At 38.3% G+C, this 10,778-nt stretch overlaps 1 protein-coding gene across 1 annotated transcript in view; it reads right to left on the reverse strand.

Moving 5' to 3' along the window:
- Window positions 1-6,766, reverse strand: part of MAP3K7CL (MAP3K7 C-terminal like) — a 28,454-nt gene extending 21,688 nt beyond the window's left edge. Inside the window, exon 1 of the mRNA XM_082065845.1 lies at window positions 6,658-6,766. Within this exon, the coding sequence (XP_081921971.1) occupies window positions 6,658-6,727 (70 nt within the window). The 5' untranslated portion in view covers window positions 6,728-6,766. The remainder of the gene's footprint in view (window positions 1-6,657) is intronic.
- Between the last annotated feature and the right edge of the window lie 4,012 nt (window positions 6,767-10,778).

Here is a 10,778-nt window from a genome sequence, read left to right on the forward strand (position 1 = left end):
TTTTGAACTCAAGTGACTGAGTCAATGGTACTAAAAATAGAACATATTGGTATCCTAACCATTATGACATACCATAGTAGATTTTATAATGGGCCTGCCCTAGCATCTATTGAACAGCTGCTAGGGTTTTATTTAGTTATGCTAGTTTAAGACTTGTTTAAATCACCATCTGATGTGCAGAACATCATTGAGAAAAATTGGGGACTTCAGTGGTTTGAAAATTTTCTCACTTCCTAATTCTCTTAGGCTCCTCTGAAATTTTCAGCTGAAGTGTTTAGTTTACAAAAATTAAGATAAAGCCTCACAGCTAACTGCAATTTGTTTTCCACAAAAAGAACAACAAAAAACCTTCCCCACAGCTTCCAGTTAAATAAATGACTGCATCAGGTCAGTCTGTATTTCACTGTTGTCAAAGTAACAACCACAACAATAACAACAAAAATCACTTGGTGAAAACTAAACGCATTTAGATTTCACAAAAGGGGAAAGCAAATGACAACAGTCATTTGCCTCCTAGAGCTTTTTTGAGTATGTTTTCAGAAAGTCAAAAGGAAAGATATAAACTCTTGCATTTCCTTCCAAAAGAATCACTCTGGCCCATACAAACTTGAATACTTGGTGTTACACAAGAGATCAGACAAAATCACATTGGATTCTAGACTTAAAAATCTATGACTCTGAAAATTAGAAATATTGAAAATGTCTGAAATGTCAAAGAAAATATTCTGAAGATCAAAACACTCTCATAACCCTCTCCTTATCTGTCTGTATTTGTTCTTTTCTATTCTACATATCCATAACTAGACAACAGAATTCAGAAATATCTCTTTTTCTCCTTTTCTCAGCTTACTATCAATATTTAATGAGTGCCTAGATTGTTATAAGGAATCACTGATACAATCAAAGACCCATTTATGATAAAGTCAGTGGCTTTTCTGTCCCACAAAACCCTGAAAATAACTAGGCTGATTCTTCACCAGATACAAAACGCATCTCACCCCTGTGGTTACTATTTTACTGCTCACTTCCCTGTGATTCATCAATAAAAAGGTTTTATAATTCATGCTGGTTGTTGAAAACATATTTTGTTGAAAAATAAAAATTAAAAAAAAAAATCAGAGACTGAAACTTGCTGCGCCTGAAAATGAGTCAAGTTTCTGGTCAAAAGAAAATGAGAAAGGAGGACAAAGATGCATGTGAATGTTATGGCCATTCCAGAAAACTCAACAGCACTAACCTGTGATGTGAAAGAGTGTGACCAGGGACTTCATCCAGCCACCTAGGCTAAAGTATCTGTCGCACGATTTCTGAATGAGTAGCACTTCCTGATTTCCCGTAGATCCTGAAACTAATTTTGGAGGTCTATATTTAAAGGTGCGCTAAAGGTAAAGACCTGTACCCTGATTACAAGATGAAGTCTCTGCACATAGAGTTGATGGTTTTTTAACCAAAAACTTGGCTCATGTGTATGGAATAGTTTGACTTTCATGTTTTTATCATCAGGTTCATACAGGCACTTTGCTGTTGCTGAAAAGTGTCATTATAACTGAGAGCACCTGAGGGAGGGTCTCTGGGGAAATCACTCCCTCCTTTTGCTTTCTGCCAGTTGGGCTGAGACAAAGTACCCTTCTCTATCAGAAGTAGCTCTCCGATCATTCCTGCAGCCGAACAGAAAACATAACAAAAGAAGCAGCTCCCTAAGCACGCTGCCCAGCCAACGCACCTTCATGCTGACATGGCCTGATGAGCAGCTTTGTGTAGGGACAGCAAGGCTAAAGCTATTCGATGCTCACTGTCCAGATGAGCGCTTGTCCCTCTGCTGATAGCATCCATTCATACAAACATGAGATGGGCTTCTAACGTGTGGTACAGAGATTCACACAAGCCATCTGATGTAGAAAGGCTGGACTGTGATAAGACTAATTGTCTTTATACAAAGGGCTTACTACTTACCAGTGAGGTCCTGATGAATTCCATCCCCTGATATACGTTAACTTTGCACATTTGAGGATGAATCATGCTTTCTGGAAAGCTTCACTTATTTGATCATGTTCTGGCCTTCTGGAGATTCCAATACCCCAGACCTCCATCACGTAGATGAACAAGTGAGATCCCTCACACTTTGCTGTCTGAATGACACAATGTCTGGTAAAATGAAGTGTAACACCCCAGTCTCTTCCTACATGGGTGCTCCATTTAGCTGAACTGTGGGCTACGGGCAGTAGGTAATGAATAAATACTTTAAGAACAACATCTGATTTACTTGCAGTATAAACTTGCAAATTACAGTTTCTCTAGGATCTTCACAAAGACAGACAGAAATAGAACAAAAAAAAATTAAATGTGTTGAAAGCTCATTAAAGTTGCTAAATCAAGCACTCGAAATTTAGGAAATGCCAATCACAGCTCTGCTTCCTTGAGTAACTGAGTTATGATCTAGTCTTTAATTATACAATCAGGTACTATTTTTTTCTCCTGCGTGCGTGGGCAAGTGTATTCAGACCCCTTCCTCTTAAATTAAAGAATTAAATAGGTAACATAAGTAGGCTGTTATCCTGTAAGTGGATCAACCCTTACACAGGAAAAGCGGTCAAACTCAACTGCAAGCACTGCAACTCACAGTGGGACAACACGGGCAAAATGTGTATCGGGGTCCAGTCTTGGCCCCAGGAAGGTGGTGAGATTCAGCAGCTCCAGCCCTGGTTACTGACAGACAAGCATGGACTCATCGAATTTGTCCTGGAAGGCTGTGTGGCTAAGTGACTGCGACTTGGCACTGCTGCCTGAAGCTCCCAGGCTTCTATTCACAGCCCTGACTGATGTGACCTTACACAACCTCGCAGTTACCTCACTCGTAAAATAGTGGGGAATGGTCACTGCCTGACCCAGGAATAGGCTATGAAGGCTTGCTCAATAATAAGAGTTGTGGACCTCCCAAAATTAGAAACAGCCCATGACAGAAAAGGTAAGAGCAAAACCCTCCTACTCCATATACCTTCATTTAAGCCCATGAATGCACAGCCATCATCCCTTTGACGGTATGTCACCTAAGTTCCTTGCTCAATTCCCAAAGATCAAGCCACTTACTTGTAGGTTGGGTGTAGTTTAGGAAACTAACATTGTAAATTTTAGTCATCTATTTTAGCAGTTCCTACTGGTCTTCAACCAATACATTATCTGCTGGAAGGGCTCTGTTGCCTTTACAACCAAAATGAGGATATAGTAGAGATTTGAAGGCTGCTATTGAAGAAGCAACTGTTGAAAAACAGTCTTGCATGATCAACTGTAAAAGCACAATATTCTTCATATCCATTAGGACAACAAAGACATAAAGAGAAGTAATATAACTAATTTGCTATGCTTGCAAAAATATTACACCATTCCACTGTCTGTTGGTTTCATTAGAAGGTGTATGTTTTGCCTTTCTTACCAGTGATTTTTCTGGAGAATGATATCAGAGGTAGACTAATTTCAAACAAAAGAAATTACTAGTAATTTCAAAACCAGTCATTAATCACCACATGTCACTAGCAGAGCTTTTCTACTCGTTTCAAGCTTTTATTCTAGGAGGGAAGGCAAAGAGATGTTTACCTTAAAACCTTCCCTTAGAACTATCACACAAAACAAATCCACTTGTCTAAATTTAATAAAGTTCCTGTTATAATAATTGTATCTTAATATATTCAGTAAATAAGAGTTAGGGATATAAATTAAGACATACTGAATTTCATTAGTTTAATTGAATTGATGTTGGTAAACTACAATGAACTTTCTATTTGGGAACACTTATATAAATTTTAGAACATCATAATCAGTTTAACTTGCATTGGTTTCCAAGTTCAAATTATATGAAATTATATGGTTCAAATTAATTAATTTTAAAAGGTACCTTAAGTCAAACTGGTGCAACATGGTGTGCAGACACACCCTAGGAAACCTATGTTTGATGCCAGCTTAGTGAACTTGAGTAAAAGAGCCAAACATAGATATCTATATATACAGGAATAAGAGATACACAATAAAACTGTCTTCTTATATAGCACACACTGATGGGCTGCTCCTGAGACTTTTAAGGAACTGGTTAGCCTACTTTCATAATAAAAATACTGCACAAAGCTGGCCAGTATTTCAGTCATCAGGTGTTGACTGACAAATAATATAACACAATTAAATTATTTCTTGTACATTCAGGACAGCCAGCTCTGGTCTTATAGGTCAGTTAACACAAAGTAATCTCTTCGCATGAGTTGAAAGCAGTTTCTCCTTTCGCTGCTCCTCACACCCAGTGCTTGGTTACAATCCTAGCCAGTGAGATAATCACCACCCAGAAGAAACATTCCATTTCCCCTTTTTATATCTAGTTATGCTGCCCATTCCTCCTAGTATGCAGTTGTACAACCCCCAGAAGAAGAATGCAGCCTTTCTTGGTGAAATCTGTCACTGTGCCTTTCAAGTGAGGTAAAATTTAAGGAAAAGCCTAAGATGGACAGAATCCCTCACCACTTAGCCCTGGTGAAGAAATTTTGTATATACCGTAGCAGTACATGAGCTTCATCTGATGCTTTACTATCACACTTACAGCAGGTAACTCCTGTTTGAGCTCAAAACAAATGTCCTTGTGAAGAAGAAAAAACAATAGCAAAGAAATATTTAAAAAAATAAGGAGAAAAAAAATAGCACCAAGTATGGAATACCTAAAGGTCTATCTGTTAAATGCTTTTCAGCTCATCTTAAAAATAATAAAAAGTGTTAAATACTAATTTGTACTCTCTTGATTCAACTAAGGTCTGCTGAAAACTTTGAAATCTGATAGAAGTTTATTTCCTCTGCCTTCTTTAGATATATCAAATATAATAACCACGTTCAGGCTTACCACTAAGACCAAGAGCAGAATTCTTTCTTGTGACGTGGTAAAACAGTATGCTGGTTTAGACCTCCTGGTAGCCCCCAAGGGGATGCAATGGAGAGGAGAACATGGCACTCACTTTACTGGTGGCTATTTAGTTTTATCAGTACTCACAGAGATTCTGGATTGCATACTGCAGGAACACTTGTATATGTATATACAATTAAGGACTCAAAATTGTGGAAAAGTTTAACAAAATGTAGCAGAAAATATTACCTTTCTGTAATTGAGTATATTTCTCTAAATGTTATGAGAGAGGCTGGAATTATTAGCAGGATAGAAAAGAAAAAATAAAATATGATGCAATGTTAAGGAAGCTAGGCTTCCTGCCTTTCATGTCCTCTCCTTCCAAACTATTCACAACCTTGTCATTTCCTACTGCCGTCTCTTGTCACAAACCACTCTACCCTCTTTGATTTTCCCATGGTCTCAGCTTTCCCTGACTTGTTTTCAGTGTCTCACATAAGCATTCTTTTTCCATAATTTGTAAGAGAACTGTCTTTCCTTTTACATCTCTCTTCAAGACTTATCTTTGCCATAATTCCTGTAAGAAATTTACCATGTTACTATGTTTTGAGAGATGAGAGTGATTCCCTATTACTTTCTGTAATAACAATGTAATTGCCAGATTATTTTAATTCATTAAAGAAGGGCACCTAGACAGCCACATGTGCTTCCTTGTCCCAATCTTTCGGCATCACTAATCTTTATGAGCTGAAAGCTATGTGCAATAATATATGAAAAAGTTTGATTTTAAGTTTCCTTGCTTAGGGAACAAGATTCTGTTTCAGGCTTGTAGCTGTAAATTAATATGACACAACAATTAGCTAGGAAAGATAACGCATATTATAAAATATTTTTAAAATTAGAAAATTGTATTCAAGCTGAGACTTTATTAACAAAAAGTTCAGAAAGTGGCCTCACACATTATTCTACCATGCATACCATTCCATAAAGCAGTGATTAGCAGTGGATTTCAGTTATCAGTATCAGAGATCCTTATATTTCATGCCATAAACACATCTCAACCCCGACTCCAGGCACTCACCTTTAGCAAGAGCACAGCCAACATTTTTTGGGATGCTTCCCAGCTTCCAATTTACTTTATTTCATTCTGACTGTTACTGTTTGGCAACAGCTCTCTAGATGTCAATAATATTTAAGGTGCAAACCAATAATATTTGTGTATTCCAAAAGCCAAAGGGCCCATGTGTGTACAGGGTACGTTTGGGGAAATTAATGCTCAATCAGCACTAGCTGATGGGATAAGCGTCAATGAAATTTCTGCTGCTTTCTCATGGAACGTGGCATGTGGGGCATCCGTTTCCTGAAACCTTTCACTAAGCTGGGCACGTGCGGCACTTTCCAGCCTTCCTGCTGAAGGGAAAGCCTCTTCCTGCTCTAGCCTCATCCTCAATGCAAAAATTCCTTTTACTTGTTTTAAAATTCCTTAAAATCAGACATACTGCATATGTAGGTAAATTTGATAGTTAATTGCAGTCTTGAATATATTCCACAAACCACTGAAAGAAAGCTAGGATCGAAACTGTCAGTCTAGTGGCTTTAGTCTAATGAAACTGTTAATTGAAACATTAAAAGTTATCAGACAGGAAAATTCATCACATGCTATCACTTAGGAAAAAAATCCAACCATAACACTGGACTCCATTTGATATTGTAAAAACTGTAAGAACATGTAAAATTTAAAAGCAATTATTTCATTGAGGTTTACTCCATAAATTAAACTGTACCTGGGGAGTCATTCAGGCTGAAGGCAATTCGTACTGGCTTATCAGCAGGTACCCTGGCGGTGGTGATCATGTGGGCACTTGAGTCAATGCTTTTACTTGTTTGTTCCAGCTGCAATAATACAAACAGTATATTTATTAGAGAGCACGTGACACCATTCAACAACTGAGTTTTAATGCTTTTCATGCATTCACAGCTACCTTTCTTATTCTAGCTAAGCAACTTTCAGAATCAAAGTTGAGGGAGCATCATTTCACTTTTCCATTTAAAAACGGTTAAAGTGAAATTCAGCGCAGAGACTGCTTTTCTTTTGCTAGTTACAGATCAGAAAGCACAATGGCAAAGGAAGCTTCCCCTCTCCTCACCTGCTTGCTCCCCGCCATTGCCCCTTCAGCAAGCCTTGACTCGTGGCAATGCTGCCTGGTTCTGAAGGTGAAGAAGGAAGAAGGGGTGGGGAGTTGAGAGTAACATGACCCTCAGCCTGCCCTGTGATTGGAAACGTGCACACCACTCCACATGGTGTCAATGAGGAGGTACCCATCCTCCTACCTTCCACCCATACTCCCCAAGTCAAACTGTGCCCGATAGTCACACACTGAATGACCAGAAAGTTATGGGGTCTCCAAACCTTGGTGGTGATTCTTCAGTGGAACTCTGTGCAGGTGTAGGGGTCTGTCTGCATGGGCTTGACTCCCGGAGTGGGACCTTATTCAGTCCTCGGTCTTTCGTCTGAGACCACCAACTCCAAAAAGTGGTTTTACTGAGATGAAACCCTGTCCATTAAGAAAACTGCTAGTTCATTTCAAGCAGGGCACTAAAGAATGGTTGAGCAACCAAAGAATTAGCTACTACTGATCTGCAATAGTATAATTAAAGCATGTCTGAACACTCAAAAGTTGTACTCAGAGCTCAACTACGCATATTTAACCTTTTGAATTAACAGTTTGGGTTAAACTCTATTAAATAGCTGAATACAAACTTAATCTCCTTGTATATCTAGCACAAAGCTGCTAATATTCACAGATATTAATCTTCTGATTAGCTCCATGTGCGGAGAACATTAAGTCAGTGGGACTTCGTACACACAAAAGATCTGCCCATAAAGAAATTATTTTAGGACTGAAGACTATGCCATCCGGAGTGCATTGTATCCATATCAACTATGTGGACAATTATGAGAGTAGCTTTTAAATTGTCATAAAAACTGCTCAGTCAATTAGAAACCAAATTCTTCAGGAAAATACAATTAATGTACCAGAAGCTGTACCACGTGACAGAAGACAACACAGCATTTAGTTAGTGAAAACAAAAGCCAGTTTCCTAAGCCAATAGTCTTGCAGTTTTTCAGTAAAGTAGCTATTGTATTTCATGGAAATCCCAACAACTCATTCTAATTTACACTTAATTATTTGGCAGTCGCAGAAAGTCAATAGAATGGAACTATATTTCAGGATTATAATATTTCTTGGTGATGCACAAGTGAATGAAACCTTCCCAGACATCACTGCCTTGCAATCAGTGGAAAAATATCAAATTTGCATTTGGCCCATTAATTTTCAGCATTTCTTTTTTTTTTTATTTGCTTTGTCTGTCTTAATATTTAGCTAACAGAGTGATATGGTTACTCTGTTGCAATACTACACAAGAAATTGTTATTTGAAGTGCATAATCTTTTATTAAAATACAGCAAATAATCTAAAATCATTACTTTGAATAAATCTTATTTGGAGCTGTGAGTGTCTCTTTCTGTTAATATATGAAGGATATCAGGCATCATTCTTTATTCCCCATTAACTAACAGTTAAGACATACAAAAACTGAACAGATATCTATTGGGCAGAGACAAAGAAAAGTCAACTAAACTGCCACAGTGTATGATTTTAGACTCAGGAAAAGATCCTTAGAGTCAACTGAATGATTCTATTTTGAAGTGCATTGATTTAGACTAAATAAATGTAACCTCCTGAGCATTATTGATCTCTTATTTCCCCCCAGACCCTCACCTTATAAGAAACATTTGAAACATCTCATTGTTTTTAAAAAACAACAGAACTACTAATCCAAAATTATTTATATTTTCCTTCCATACCTTCTAATACAAGGTAAAGAAAAAAAAAAGATTTTAAGCAATAAGCACATCCTTGTAACAAGGCTGTTCATCATTCTGTGTTGGTAGAACACATTCCCCTGACATTTGCTTACTACCTCAAGAGGTCTTCCACATAAGAGTATACTTAACATTTCATATCGTAGCCTAAGAAACTAAAATTGTGCATTCTGCTAGAGGTTTTAAAGTTGCCATAACAATATTGCTAGGAGTAAATCTGTTGTCTTACCCCAGTCACATACTTTGTGGTCTGGATGTCTTTAAATTACCTCTTTTAACCACCTACTATGTGAGGGCAAAAATCAATACCCCGTCAATAAGCAATGGTGAATTCTACCATAACACAAGAGAGTGTTTTCATTTTATTCCCATTCATAAAAATAAATCTTATCTTTACACACAACAATTATCCTGCTATCCATTTTTTTTTCCATTGCTTTTACCCCTTTACACTTCTTTTTTGTGTGGAATCCTCAAGCTCTTCATTACAAAAAGCAACCAAAGAGAAGAGAGAGGGATGGAAGCAGCCTGAGTGCAGGTGACACAGGAAACATGCAGACTGACTGCCCCGATTCCCCACCTCCTTTCTCCACACATGAAGAATAATATCTCTGTAGGCAGAGATGAGAGTGAGTGGGCAACCTGGAATTTAATGAGATTTACTGTGCAGCTCTCTTCTTCACAACAATTGCCTAAAGAACTGGCTGCTGTTTCTCCATAAAAAAATCTGCATCAGAACTCAGATTAAGCGCTGTTACAGCTCTATCAATTTAGTTCAGTTTTCACACCTGTTGCCTTACCTCACTTAGCGGAGTGTCTGCACTTGTATAATCCAGGGCCAGCCACTGCCTTGGCTTGTCGTTGCCTTTATGGAGTAAAGCTTCAATAAAAGAAAAGGCTGCACCTGCTGCATAGCAACAAACTGACACGGTCTGAGGAGCTGAGACAGCTGTCAGGGCAACATGCTGCTACCTGCACTTCCCATAGACTTTGCTGTCCCAAAAGATCACCCTTTTCCGCTTTCCTCCACAATTCCGCTTTTCCTTCCTCTCTTTGCCAGTGACGAGGGATTATGATGCTGTCACGCTTCAGGGAGGAAAAAATCCTTCTGTCACAGGCATTATTAAGCAGCAAACTGTGGCGAGCCCAAGATTTTTAATTCATTAGTCCTGGCAAACCTAAAATACAAACAGACTTGCTTCATAGGACAGGAATGTTTTCAGCATGACCCAATCAGTGTCTGTGTCTATTCCAGCAAACTGGCAAAGATAGCATGACTCCAGTCAGCAAAAATGTCTGCAGCTCCAATCAGCTTGGGCTGACACTGCCAACTTGGACTGGCTACAAGCGAACTATCAAATGATAGCAGCGGCTATCAAAGCTAACAACAAGGGATGGGCTTGGCGTGTTAGGCTGGGTTCGCGTTGGCTTCGCTGAAGCCGGGCTTGTCTAACAGCAGACGATAGCCCGGCACTTCTGAGGAGGCAATGGGCAAGTTTCAGAATGCGTACGCTGTGAAAGCAAATGTATTTATAGATGAGCCGGTGATGGCAGTGATAGCTGAAGCTGACTAAATCAGAGATTTGACTGAACTCTGAGGATTTCCTAGTGCAATTTTGGATAGCTTTTTTCAGTTTTGAAAGCACAGGCAAGCAATTAATAGATAAATCTTGAAGTATCACAAGAGAGATTCATTTCTTTGGCTTAAACTTTTATTTTCTTTTATTAGCTGTGTCACGTACATGTACTGCCTACATGACTTCTTTGACTGCTATCACAGTCATTAGAACAAATGGAGAAAAAAGGAGAACAATTACAGAATGATTATACAGAATATATTTATTGTTCTGTGCTTGAAAAGGGGGTTATCCTCCTTTTATATTTCAAAAAGGTATATTTTATATTTTTAAATTCTAAATGGAAAATGCTTATCTAATGCAAATCTCCTCTATAGGCACATTGCTAGATTCTCTTGGCTCAGCTGAGATACAGAGAGGTTGCAGGACTAATGGAGAT

Source organism: Streptopelia decaocto (assembly GCF_964273445.1).
Source record: "Streptopelia decaocto genome assembly, chromosome: 1".
Classification (NCBI taxonomy): Eukaryota; Metazoa; Chordata; class Aves; order Columbiformes; family Columbidae; genus Streptopelia; species Streptopelia decaocto.